Below are 14,657 nucleotides of genomic sequence, written 5' to 3' on the forward strand. Positions count from 1 at the left end.
TCAAAGCACACCAGGCATCTGGCTGGGTGATGCCTCTCTATTTGGGAACTTTAAATGCTAATAACCTTCTATGATAAGAAGTGAAGAAAACTCACATTTATTTTTCTAACATTAAAATGGCATTAAATACACATTCAAATGTGCCCTATTTTGGCTATATGCATAGTAGTTTGTCTTGATGCTAACTTCATTTTGGAATTACTTAGCTCATTGTTTTATTAATGTAAATGTAATCAATTTCCATCCTGCTACCACTACTTTACATAACATTGAAGATGCCAGATTTCAATAATGTTTAGGATAGAGAGATGGAGAAGAGTACACAAAGTCATTAAAGAGGGTATTTATTACCTAAATAGGATGTTTCAACAAGGCTTTAAGTGGTGAAGTTAAGTTGTCATGAAAAAATGTTGTACCGTCTGTGGTAAAATTGATCATGTTAACATAACCCTAAAAGGGAAGAAGCTACGTTTAACTTTCATAGGGAAGAAGCTACGTTTAACTTTTATTGGTAAGAACTCTGGCTAGTTAGCTCAGATCATTAACTAGCAGACTAAACACAAAATCTATTACAGTTATTAGGGAAAAAACTCAAGGAATATTCCTGATTTACAATAAGATCAGTGACATAATCCTTAGATCGATAAGACACTTTACCAAGAGCAGAAAAAAAAAAGCTGAAATTTTATACAAGTCTTTATTTACAACTTGTTTAACAACTGTACACTTTTTGCAGCCTTGAAAACATTTTTTGTACTGAATGGGAAAATATAGTTTGACCAAATCTTAACTTTATTCTCCATATACATATACATATATTATATGCATATATATAAACACATACATATAATTAATACCATAACAAGTTGGCAGTTGTATAATTAATATGAGTGATACCAAAAGGAAATATACGATTTCAAAAACACTAAAATCCATCTTCTGATGGTTTCTTTGACTTTGTTTTGTTTTAGTTAAAATTTCTTACTGAAGCTTTCTAACAAGTCATTCACCTCAGAAAAACATTGAGAAAATCCACCAATTTCAACACATAGGAAGTTGTTGGTAAACCTGGTAAATAGGTGGAAATGCTTGGACATCATTATGTACAATTACAAGGTTATTCAATCTGTATTATACTTTCATTTGTGGGATGAGAAATTTAGATTTCTATGTAGGCATTGTTTTTGGATTATAATGACAATGAATAAAATTGTGAAATTGTAAATTCAATAGTTAACCAAAATAAGAATTTACCTAGCAATACTCTTTTTGCAAAGGCTAAAATGCAAGGTGGAAGCTACAATATTAAATATGAAACTAACAATTCATAGAACAATCAAAAATACTTAACACATGAGTATAAGGCTTTAGAGCTGGCAATGTAATCAGTACAACTCCAACTCCAATTTACTAAGTTGTTTTCTAGCTCATCTGAAAAATTTTAAAAAATACAACTGGGGGGAAAAACCTCTTTTTATTCCCAAAGTTTTAGTATTTTTATATATTCAATTTACTAATCAAAATAAGGCAAAATATAAATATGTTTGAGTTTTACCATTCATAGATAAACAAAAATTCAGTTTGGTGGACAACTGTCAAACATGATAACTGCAAAACAAGATAAATCTAGAAATTATTTTCTAGAGTTCAAAGCATTATGAATTATACAGAACCTGTAAACAGCAGTGACATTTTAGTGCATTTGAATCATAAGTAAATAAGGCTATTAAAAAATAAGACTACTATTAAAAAAATTTAAAAGGTCCCAAATCATTTTTTGGCATTTGTGTACAGTCATTTCCTGTATCTATACTACAATGTTATTCCATATTTCAAGCATATTGAAAATTTCCCTTAACTAACATGAGTCTTTGTAGAACACATCCTGAGTCAGGCCACCAAGAAAATAAAACAAACACACCATTTAATCATCTGTATGTGAACTACAGAAAGAATTTTATCTTGCTTGGAATCTGACATTATGGGATCAATTATTTTGCCTCATTACAAAACTTTAAAAAGAATGAGGAAAGCATCTCAAAACTTCCTAACAGGATTTTTTTTTTTTTAAAAAATATTTATTTAGTTATTTTTTAGGTGGACACGATATCTTTACATGGTGCTAAGAATCAAACCCAGTGCCCCATGCATGCTAGGTGAGCGCGCTACTACTTGAGCCACATCCCAAGCCCCCTAACAGGATATTAACTAAACACCAAGCCCACTCAAAAAAAAATATGATTGGGAGAATGCTTACCTAGCATGCTCTTGAGGCCTGGGTTTATTCCCAGCACCTTTAAAAAAAAATTTAACAAATCTCTTATTTTCATTTAAAAAATTCAAAGCTATGTCAGAACAGATACTTTTAGCTACATTAAGCACTTTAGTAACAGGCCAAGTAAACTAATAAATATTTAAAAAGTGTTTTAATTAGCTAAATTACATCCTGTAACAGTAAATGTTTACTTCACAAAGAATACTTAATTTGATTCATAATACCAGTTAATAAGAACAGGAAGCTAAGAAGAAAAAAACAATTATTTTAATCTCAATGTACCTTTGAGTGGGAAGAGTTAAATGGGAATTTAAGGAGATGGTTAGAGGGGCAGAAACAAACTGTTGATCTATATAGATTTTAAAATAACACAAGGAGAATATAATGAAGTTTATCAAATTTTCCTTGAATATAAAGCATTCATATCAGTTTCTGCTTGAAGGACAACTATGCATCAGTTTACAAAGGAAGGTGAAAAAACCTGAAGATATTAAGAAATGATTCATGAAATGATTTAATTATTCATTTGGAAAAATAAAGTGCTCAGAATATGTTTTTGAAAAATAATATATTGAAAATAGCTTAAAATAATGGGGTATTGATTTTTCAAGACTGTTAGAAAACATGTATCTCATTTAAAAACCAGACAAAACAAAACTGAATGTTCTTATGAGCAAATCTCCCTATTCTTTGGCAGTAATCATGTATCAATATTTACGTAATAAATATTTCAGTACTTTTGGACTATGATTTGGATACTAATATATTTATGTTCCAAATAGAAAAGGTCCTAAAAGAGTTGGCTCCTAAAAGAAACCCTCAATAGACTAACCTGAAAACTTTGCCAAATTTGAACTTGAGAAAATAGCCAAGTTAAAAAAAACAAGTTACAGCCGAACATCCTTAGATTTTTAGCATGTGCTTTTTCCCATTACCTCTCCCCTACTATTTTTCAGATTCTCTGAACTGACAGTTCCTAAAAAGTGGCTTCCTTTCTCCTGCCTTTGGGTATCTGAAATGATGCAAAAACTATTAAATTTATGGAGAGAAAGTAGATTTGTATTAGGAGACAGTTCCCCCACTCCAAAAAAAAGTGGGGGGAAAAAGGGGGGAAGATGTATATATATATTTTTTGTTGGGGGGGGAGTACTAGGGATTTAACCTAGGGCGCTTTATCACTGAGCTACATTTCTAGTCCTTTGTATTTTTTGTTTTGAGATGGGGTTTCATTAGGCTGCTGAGGCTGGCCTTGAACTTGTGATCCTCTTGTCTCAGCTCCCAAACTGCTGGGAGTACTGTACCCCGCAAGTAAGTCTTCTGATTAACCAGAAGACTATTTAGTTTTATTAATATAACTCCAGAAAACAAAGTTTCAAGTGTGTTTGCATTTAAGATGATTTGATTTTAGGCTATTATAAAAGAGTATTTTTAATATGACATATAAAAAGTAATCCATGCCAGTAACCCAACCCAGCTGCAAACATATTTCTAGACTTAGAACTTCAGATTCCTAAGATATTAACAGAAATGTCACAGAAAAGTAGAAGGGAAGAGGGCAAATAATTTTTATCTAATATTAGTAAAGTGCTGTAAAGTATAAATAATACATAAATGATCAGAATAATAGTAAATAATATTAAGACACTTGTCTCTAACACTGACATACATAAAATAAACACAATATAGAATGCATATACAGTAATGACTGTCCATAGGTTGACAAACACATCAAAAACAAACATGGTTTTCATTAATTTTACAACACATCTGCTAAACTAATTTCTTTTGTTAATTCAGAGCTCTCTCAAGTGATAAAGCCTGTTCATAAGTTTCCTGTATGTCTACACAAAAGCTTCAGCATGCTTTGGTAGTATTCTTTCTTTCTCACTTTGAGTTTGTTCTCATGATATTTAATTTTTTTTTTAAGCTCCAAGTAGATGTAATACAGGATTTGATTGCCCCATGTGCCTAAAACTTTGAGGCTGTGGACTTTATTCTCAGACCTTAAACACCTGATTTTAAACATGGGGGTTTGTATCAGATATATAAAGGCTCATTTTGGATGTTTTCAAAAATGTCTACTTTGGCCTTTATTTTAATTAAGCATCATCTTTTGTGGGACTACTATGTCTAATTTAAGGGGAACATAACATTAAACCTCTGGCTTGTAAACTAGAAAAAAAATGTCAATGGCAGATCTAGATAACTGTTGGGAAAGTGATCATAATTTTCAGTCACCACAGATCTTTTTCTCATCTCATGAAATTATACTATTTTTTAAAAACAATCTAAAAGAGCTATCTTAGATTTAGTAATGGCTTAATGGTCTCAAAATGAGAATAAATGTTTCCCCCTCCATGAATAATAAAAATATATGCCTTGTTAATACTTGATGAAGGGAAGGACGATCAGAAATCAAATTAATTTTTGTTTACACTTTTATCAAATGAATACATAATAAAGACAGATTTTACGTAAACTATTACTGCAGGAACATTTGTTAAGATAGTGTAAATTTTTACTGTATTAGTACTTCTATCTGCCTAGATGTTTGTTATTAGTTGGGCCATTTTTTATCCCAATATCCATTCTACTTTCTAGAATGAATTTCCTTAAAAATCTTGTTACTTCTGTTTTATCTTTATTATCACATACATACCTACATGCAAACTTAACTTCACATAACATTAGAAAATATGATAAAACACAACAGAAAAATACTGAAGAGACAGCAAGTAATTCCTGATATCTATGTGTGTGTGACGTATCTATCTTAGGAAGCATTTTATGGACTCCCCACAATTTCTAAAACTCAGATACTTATCATAATTAGGTTCATGCCTCTTGTTCCTCAAAATAATGTCCCTTCTCTATTTATTCAGTGCAATGGGGGAAAATCCAAGGATATTCATGTTCAAAGACAACATTAAATATAGATTTTATGAGTTTTTCTATTCATAAAGACAATACATGTGAACTGGATTAATGAAAGGTGTTTTTTAAAAAAATATTTATTTTCTAGTTGTAGGTGGACACAATATCTTTATTTCATTTTTATGTAGTGTTGAGGATCGAACCCAGGGCCTTATGCATGCTAGGTCAGCACTCTACCACTGAGCCACAACCCCAGCCCTAATGAAAGGTTTTTGAAGAATAATTAGTATGTAGTCCAAAATAAGGAGAAAATTAAAAAAAAGAAAAAAAAAGGGTGGGGAGATTCCATCAAAACAGAAGATCAATGCAGTAGAGGAAGGAGATTGAGGGGGAGAGAGGAAGGATGAGAGAAGGGAAGAACAGTGGAGTGAATCTGACTTATCTTTTCTATTACATATATGAATATACACAGTGCATCTCACCTTTATGTACATCCACAAGGCACTAATTAAAAAAAAAAAATAAAAAACCACAAGTAAATAACAGAAGGATCAGCAGAGTAGAGGGAAGGGAATGAGGAGGGAAAAAGGGAGAAAAAGCAGAAGTGCTGAAGACTGAATTAGAGCAAATTATATTCCATGCTTTTTTAATCATGCCAAAAATGAATCCTAATGTTATGAACAACTAAAAAGAACTAATAAAAAAGAACAATCAGTATTTACTTGCAAGAACATAATCAATGATTTATAAGAAATGGAAGCCATCATATTTGTGCTGTCCTTCATTTTATAAAAAAGGATGCTACATAGTAATACTTTTATACTTTGGGGGAATAAAGAGGGGTAGAAATTAGCTGTGTCAGTACCAAATTATTTTGTTCTCTATGCTTCTGAGAACTAAAGAGTATTTGTTGAAAACTTCAGAACATTATTATTACAAAATAGGGCAATAAAACATCTTCAAATTTTTCAAAAGGGAACATATGCCAATTACTTAAATACTCATAGAAAGTAAAAAATCAGGTGACAGATACATTGAGAATAGCCTAATATAAAAAATTTGATGACATAGATATTCAAATCAGGGCTGAGGTTGTGGCTCAGTGGCAGAATGTTTGCCTGCCATGTTTGATGCCCTGGGTTCTATCCTCAGCACCACAGGTAAATAAAATAAAGGTCCATTGGCAAGTGCAAAAATATGTATTTTAAAAAAAGATACTCAAGTTATCATAAAGAATAAACTCTGAAACCTCTTTCTAAATGTAATGAAATTGGACTGGCCAAGTATTAAAATAACCTGCCATTTTAACAGGACTATAGGAAAAGAGATCATCTGTATTTTTATTTTTAATTTTTGTGGTGCTGAGGATTGACGTAGGCAAGCTATCTACCCCAGATTACAACCCCATCTTTTTAAATTTTGGGACAGAATCTTGCTAAATTGTCCAGGTAGGCCCTGAATTTGTGATCCTCTTGCCTTACCTCCTGTGTAGCTGGTATTACAGGCCTGAGCCACCATGCCTGGCAGAGATTTTCTTCACTGCATATTGAATGGAAAACTCTCTTAACTTTAATTTTTATTTTTAAAAAATATTTGTTTTTTAGTTGTAGTTGGACACAATATCTTTATTTTATTTATTTATTTTTATGTGGTGCTGAGGATCAAACCCAGGGCCTCGCACATGCTAGGAGAGCGCTCTACTGTTGAGCCACAATCCCAGCCCCTTCTTTTAACTTTTAAAAAGGAAAAAATTTAAAAATGATAAAATAATTTTCAAAGATTGTCTGATATTCCATTATATTTTGTTCAGTACATTCTTTCACTTTAGGATATCACAGAAATTTCACTGCTAAGAAGTACAAGGTTTGGGCTGGGATTGTGGCTCAGTGGCATAGTGCTCGCCTAGCACATGTGAGGCCCCGGGTTTGATCCTCAGCACCACATAAAAATAAATAAAATAAAGATATTGTGTCCAACTACAACTAAAAAATATTAGAAAAAAAAGCACAAGGTTTGATGACCTTTTGAGACAAAAAAAAAATTCCCTTTATATGCAAGGATAAAAAGTCAAAATAGGATAGAGTACAAATGAATGCTAAAGCATTTGCTTAACATGCACAAGGCCCTGGGTTCAACTCTCAGCACCACCAACAAACAAAAACTCAAAAATATTCTTCCATAGTTTAATGAATAGACAACAAAAGACAGTTGATGTTAATGTTGATACACCCTCAGCAAAAAGCAATATGCTAGGAATTTTCCTCTCACTTTGCTCAAAGATGTTCTTGCCCACATGGCTGTAAACTAGCAGGGTTTCCACCAGCTGTGACCAATCTTACATTTTCCAACTGGATGTCACTGTAACATTCCTGGAATATGAGATCTGGACAATTAAAGATGAAATGTAGAGAGTTCAGAGAATTTTTAGAAATTTAGGTTTTTGTTTTAAAGTCATTCTCATTGTTTACTTAGTTAACAAGACTAAACCAAATTGTCACTGAAAAAAATGTGAGTAAAGTGGCTCATACATAAAATGTATCTTTTTTCAAATTTAACTCATCTTTCAACTTAACAATCTCTCACTACTGATCTATTTGCACAGCATGGATTTTCATTTCTTTGTGAGAATGAAATATATAGATATTTATAACTGAATAACACTTAGCTTAATTTTGTACAATTAAACTTTAGTTATATTAACCAAACAATAAAATTTCAAGAAAATAAAAGACAACATTATTATAATTTAAACATCTCATTAAGCCAATTTTGTCAGGCTATGATATCTAATAGAAATAATTCAATCTTGATAAATTTTGGAATTTGGGTCTTTAATTTAGGGACTTCTTTTCTGGTTATTATCAAGTAGTTAGACAAATGGTAAAAAGATAAGATCTAGTTTTTGAAAATTCTTTTAAAATATGTGCAACTGTACTATTTACTCTCATTTCAGATGTGATCAAAGTATTACATTTACTGGATTTTTTTCCTATTATAAACTTCTCAAACACATACTATGGAGCATAAATGCTAATATTCTTTATTTATTGACTTTCTGTTTTTTTAGAAGGAGCATAGAAAATAGACCTTTTAAGAATTCAGATGCTATGGTGACAGCTCAGACTGACCTAATACAGTATCCCAGTGCTTCCTGCACTGCTGATGCCAGGAGGACCTCTACTATGCACAAACATGGGGGCTTCACAAAGCTACTGGATACAAGAAGCTTGTGAAAATAAAGCCCAGAATTACTCATACCTAGATCAAGCTGCTAATGTCTCTCTTTCATTTTTGTACCAGGGACTGAACCCAGGAGTGCTCAACCACTGGGCCATATCCCCAATCCTTTTCTTTTTTATTTGAGACAGGGTCTCACTAAGTTGCTGAGGCTGGCTTTGAATTCATGATCCTCCTCCCTCAGCATCCTGAGTCACTGGGATTACAACTGTGTGCCATTGTGCCCTCCTACTGTCTCTTAACATGTAGAAACACCATGCATCAACATGCACCCCCTGAGAAATTGATAATGACTTGAGAAATAGAAACGCCAGATCCTGTCCAAAACTGGACAAGAAATATTGTTACAGTTAATATTTATTATTAGCTTTCTGAAACCTAAAGTACATTCAGATACTATTTCTTATAAAAGACTGTTATAACAGATGCTGAGGAAAATCAGAAGTAAAATTAAGGTTTGATGCCCTTCCAACCCCTTTAGAGAAAAATATCTGAGTAGGTGGGTGGGTAGGAAACCAGAGCTCTCACCTCACAGATAAAATTCACTTAATGAGTAGTCTCATTTACATCTGCTTTGTTATGCAAATAGCCCAATAATTTTAATTACCAACATTAGTGTTTATGTCCTATTTGTTTTTAATTTGTTTATTACAGAAATAATATACATTAAAAGTTGATAAACTTATAAAAGCAATTTTAACATATCTATAAGGGCTCCAAGTCAGTCTGTTTACTAGACCTAATTTGTTTTTAAAGGTGTTTGAGCTGGGTGGGGTGGTACATGCCTGTAAAGTCCAGTGACATGGGAGGCTGAGGCAGGAGGGTCACAAGTTTAAGGTGAGTCTCAGAAACTCAGCAAGGCCCTAAGCAACTTAGTGAGACTGTCTCAGAATAAAAAACAAAAGAGCTGGAGATGTAGCTTAGTGGCAGGAGTCTCCAGAGTTCAATACTCAACACCACCCTCCCTCAAAAAAAAAAAAAAAAAAAAAAAGTTGAATTTTTATGTTATTTGTGAAATAAAGGTAGGGTTAAAAAACCATCTTAAGTAGTTTTTAATCTTCTGTTGTCAAAATCTGATACATTAGCAGCTGCACACACCTGTAGTATCAGCCACTTTAGAGGACGAGGCAGAAGGATTACTTGAGCCCAGGGGTTAGAGGCCCAGCACGGTAACATAGCAAGACCCTGTCTTTTAAAAAAACAAACAAACAAGGGCTTGATCCATTAACCAGGCTGTTTAGACTGAAATCCCTCAATGCATTCTATTCACATGGCTCTCTCTATTATTACTGTTCTTGCTGCTTTATGGTCTTCCTAGGTAGTAGCACTCAACTATGTTCAGACTTAGGAACATAATGTAAAAAACAACAACGAAAAGCCACTTCTGCACAATGCACAGTGTTGTTTCTGTATATGTCCTAATGTCTTTCTTCAAGAATAATTTCTGAACTAGGTCCTCTTTCTTTTAAAAGAGGAACAGTTAAACAACTAAAGACATGAATATAGTTTCTGAAGTCCTAACAAACTTGATTGAATGTTTCTTATTTGTACTTGATACACAGAATTAAATGAAACCTGAACTTCCAAATACAGAGTATATGAAATAATATCCTCCTATTAGGTGACCTGTCTAAAAACAAACAAAAAAACCCTGATTTAATTTGAGAAATTTTTGCTTTTAAAAAATGTGCTATGGTGCAAAAAAAAAAAAGGCTGGAGGGGAAGTCAAATACAATTTGGGACCAAATACTTATACAAGTTAATGTGGAAAAAGTTAAACAGAAGGCATTTCATTTTCAAATGAATGCTATCTTGCATTTATATAGCACCTTACAGAGATAAAAGTGCTTTACAATGATTATTTGACAGTCATTCATCAAGGTAAAAAAATGTGGTTTATAATGCAAGCACTTTGAGGCAACCAAATATCCAAGAAAACCTATTCAGTAACAAATTCCTGGACTAGTAGTTAGATTTAAGAAAAAATGTAAAGAGACCTGTGATAATATTACATACAAGAAGTCACTTACTGATCTTAATGAATGGTATTTAAGATGTTAAGTATTAGAAATTATTGAGAAACATAAGAGTTTATATAAAGGAAGAAGTAACACAAACGAGGCACAAGTCAACAAACTGCCCAGAAGGTAAGGCTACGTATTACTTGTAAGTATATGAAAAATAAATCTTTTAGATATGGAGAGCAATTGAGAGTATAAAGTCAAGCAATGGTTAGAATCTGATCCTAAAATATTTCAAAGCAAGAAAAAAAATAATATACTGCTGAATTTCTTTTCTTCTGTTAATCTCTCCCAAAATAACCTCACCAATGCATTCATTTCTGCCAGCAAACAAGATAGCAGGAAATAATGAAATTTTACATATTTAAAAATTGTCTCCAAATCTTTGAACAAATTCAATTTCCTATAAAACAATGTGAAAACTAATTTTTCTCTTTTAATTCTGCCAGGTGCCTCAAGTAAGATCTGATTAGCACCTATGCCAATGTATAAGTCTTTGCAAAAAGTGCACTTGCCAACTATTTTGTGTAGTAAATATGCAAGTTATTTGAAGTGCATTTGGAAAACAATTGAAAACACAGATTAATACATCATAAAAAGATTAATTCCCTTTAAACAAAGACATTCTTATAAAGCATGGTAACACATAGGCACAATAAAGAATATAAATTGTATATCAATTATTGGAAGAAAATCTAATTCATACAAAGCCTACACCATTGGGGAAGAGGACATTTTCATACAAAGAAAAGAATTACACTATTATACAACACTTTTAATTGGACATTTATAAATTTTTGGCACATTAAAAGGAACTTAAAAGACTACAAAATAAAGGACAAAGAAACTAAAACAAAGATCTAAGAGAGGAAAAGTCCTCCAATGACATACACTAAGTATTGACCTAGAAGGAAAACAAAAAGTAAGCTGGCTGAATTTCCTGAAATGTCGTTATATGTAACAGAAGTATGCTTTCAATGCAGGTTGCTTTTTATTTCTAATGATAAGACTTTTCTACCTTGCTGTGGCTGGTTGAACATGGCCTGGATAAGATCTTCTTGTGCTGGTTGCTTGTCTTTGCCTAGCTAGAAAAGACTGCCCTGAACCTGTACTAGCTAGTCTATCTTCAGCCGCCTTTTTGTGCAGAGTCATTCCCTATAACATAAAAAAAAAACCAACATAATAATCAATGAAAAAATATTGGAATATACTCTCACATACACAAAAAATTTCATCATGCAGAATTTACTACATTGCAATATAAAGAATTAGGAATATTAATTTTACTCATAGATTAAAAATCTCACAGAGGCATTTTAGTTCTGACAATTAAGTAGAAATCTTCTTTTGGAAAAATTAAGGCTTAATTTTCTGAATTTATAATTACCAAAACAACAGAGAAGACAAATTTTTGGAATACATTCCCCATATTCAATCACACTTCCCTTTCAAATTAAAGTGATTTTCCAAGAAAAAAAAATACAATTGATTAGAAGCAGTTGATTCACATCAGTTATGGAAATCACACAGCTTTTATAGAAAGGAAAAACATAGATGCACTTATGTCTTGAGATGGAAAGGCACACTAGGCATTATACATACCACCAAGCTGTTTTTCTTCACTTCAAAGCAGATGTGTATTCCCAAAACAAATTAAGAAAAGTTCCTGACAGCCAAAATAGAGGGCTCAACCAAGAGTAAGGGAGTCTCTCTTGAAGACAGAAGTATCACCTACTACCTTAGAGGAGAGAGAGAAGGCACAATCGCCTGGCTCAAAGCACCTTAAAAAGGAGGGAGGAGACCTCCAGAATGCTCCCATAATGAGGAATAATAACAATGATGATAATAGTACTACTTTACTAATGGCAGATCTGCATTAATAAAAATAGGAAAAAAGTAGTGTTGGTATAATTTTTATAAACTGACTATAATATGGACGTTTCACATGGGCCTGCAAATGTGAAAAACTTGGGATCTCTTCCTCCATTTTGCATCTGCCTTCTTTGCTTTGAATAAGTCCTCTTGGATTTCAGAAATGACAGGCATGATTAATAAACACCTTGTGATGAATCAAACTATCCCCCCAGATAACAGCAACTTTCTTATTGCCACAAATAAGGTCCCACCTGACCACTCCTGAGGTAATAATCAATCAGATCACCACTTCACCAAGACTACTTGTGGACTATGCATACTATTGGTCCTCTTGGTCGATATAGTTTAAAAGTTCAAGTCAGTACCCACCAAAGACAGAACTGGAAATATTTCCCTTATCTTCCTGGGATTAAAGTTCCTTTCCTATTTTTCACCATTCTTTTTCCATTTGGTTAGGACCTCCAGAGTCAGGCCTCTGGCATAGGACTCTAATAACAAAATGAAGAACCCCAGCCAAAAAACCTTAAGAACAAAGAGCTGTTGGTTAATCTTACCAATGATTAGATATAGGAAAACTGATAGGAATAAGTAGTTTGACAACAAGGAAGAAATAACAATGCACAGAAGACAGAAGACTAGAAGATAAGTTTTCCTATTACTAGTTTAGCTTCTAAGAAAAATGCTGATTGTGGCTTTGCATTTTAAATATAATTTTAATCTATGATATATACCCAAACATACAGCACATTTTCCCAGTGAAAGAGACACACACACACACACACACACACACACATTCTCTCTCTCTCTCCACATTTTTAAACTCAACTTGAAATCAAAGCATTTAAAAATTTGAATAAAATTGACAAGATCTATTGACAATCTTTGATTAATTTTGGCTACATATGCTTAGTTACACTTTATTTAAAATACTCTAAAATTTTCACTTTCACATTTCAAGCAATTTATTCAAATTCTTCACACATATTGTAGACCTTAGTATCCATCACAAAGTTATTGAGTTACTTAATACCAGCACTCACCATCTTCATTTCCATTTAAGTTGCCTGAGATGCAAGACTTTCTGAATGTAAGTATGATGTTGTTACTGGTTATTATATCTGAACATAACTTTGTTAACTCTATTTGGAGTTCTCTTTTATTCTCTGAAGAGTTTAAAAAAACCTAGGCCTATTCTTTAGTGCCATGTCACAGATTAAATAAATCTGGGTCAATAAGAAACAATATGTGGAGTTGCAAAAATCAATTATGATTATGAAATTACTAATGAGAATTGAGGTGCAGAGCTACAAAATTGAGAATACTAACTAAGTTTCAGAGAACATAAAGAGACAGAACAGTGAAAGTTAGGATTAATTCCCAGAGAATCTGCTTATTGTTTTGTTTTTTGTGATATTGAGGATTGGACACAGGGCCTTACACAAGCAGTCTACCACTGAGCTATATTTCTAAACCTTTTGTTTTTACTGTTATTATTTTGGTACCAGGGATTGAACCCAGGGGTACTTTACCAATGGGCTACATTCCCAGTTCTTTTTATTTTGAGACAGGGTCCTGCTAAATTGTTAAAAGTCTTGCTGAATTGCTAAGGCTAGCCTTGAATTTGAGATCCTCCTGCCTTAGCTTCCTAGGGTGCTGAATTACAGGCATGTGCCATTATGCTTAGCTCTAGCCCTTTTAATTTAATTTAATTTTGAGATAGGGTTCCCAACCTGACCTTGAACTTGGGATCCTCTTGTCTCAGCCTCCCAAATAGCTGAGATTATAGGTGTGAGCCACTACCTAGCTTTTTTGTTGTTGTTATTTTTTGGTACTGGGGCCACTCAACCACTGAGGCACATCCTCAGCCCTTCTAGCTTCTTTTTAAAAATTTACATTTTGAGGAATCTATATTTGTTAATAATGATATTCTAAATCCAAAATGATTTTTTTGTATTCTTTTTTTTTGTTGTTGTTCTGGGAATTTAGCCCAGGGTACTTTACCACTGAGCTACATTCCCAGCTTTTTCAAAAAATTTTATCTTTTTAAAAATTTGAGACAGGGTCTCGGTAAGTGCAGAGGGCCTTGCTAAGTTGCTGAGGCTGGCCTTGAACTTGTGATCTTCCTGTCTCAAGTCTCCTCAGTTGCTGATTTCTTCTTTTAAAAAGAAAAGGAAGACAAAAATACTTGGGGGAAAAAATGTAGGAAAAAGTGCTGAATTTTGTAAAATCCACAGCTATTCATATCTAGATCAGATGATGGTAAGTATTTCTTTTCCTCTGCAATATAGTTAAAGGTATGTATGTGTATGTGGTGATGTAATATTCAGTTTCAAAACTTTTAGTGGTTCAGAGTCTGGCACTGCAGTGAACACTCT

At 32.9% G+C, this 14,657-nt stretch overlaps 1 protein-coding gene across 3 annotated transcripts in view; it reads right to left on the reverse strand.

Annotated features, from left to right (window-relative positions):
- Positions 1–678: 678 nt before the first annotated feature.
- The window catches only part of Hook3 (hook microtubule tethering protein 3), a 121,249-nt gene continuing 107,270 nt past the window's right edge, over positions 679–14,657 (reverse strand). The window contains exons 22-23 of one of the 3 annotated variants that reach the window (XM_058579937.1): positions 11,426–11,562; positions 679–7,532 (exon numbers count right to left, since the gene is read on the reverse strand). In XM_058579937.1, the coding sequence (XP_058435920.1) occupies positions 7,505–7,532; positions 11,426–11,562 (165 nt within the window). In that variant the 3' untranslated portion in view covers positions 679–7,504. Of the gene's footprint in view, positions 11,563–14,657 lie in introns of all 3 variants that reach the window. The other 2 variants (XM_058579938.1, XM_046446509.2) reach the window with 2 other exon arrangements.

Source organism: Marmota monax, unplaced genomic scaffold (assembly GCF_021218885.2).
Source record: "Marmota monax isolate L192 unplaced genomic scaffold, Marmota_monax_Labrador192_F-V1.1 WCK01_AAM20220418_F8-fsc00493, whole genome shotgun sequence".
NCBI classification, from domain to species: domain Eukaryota; kingdom Metazoa; phylum Chordata; class Mammalia; order Rodentia; family Sciuridae; genus Marmota; species Marmota monax.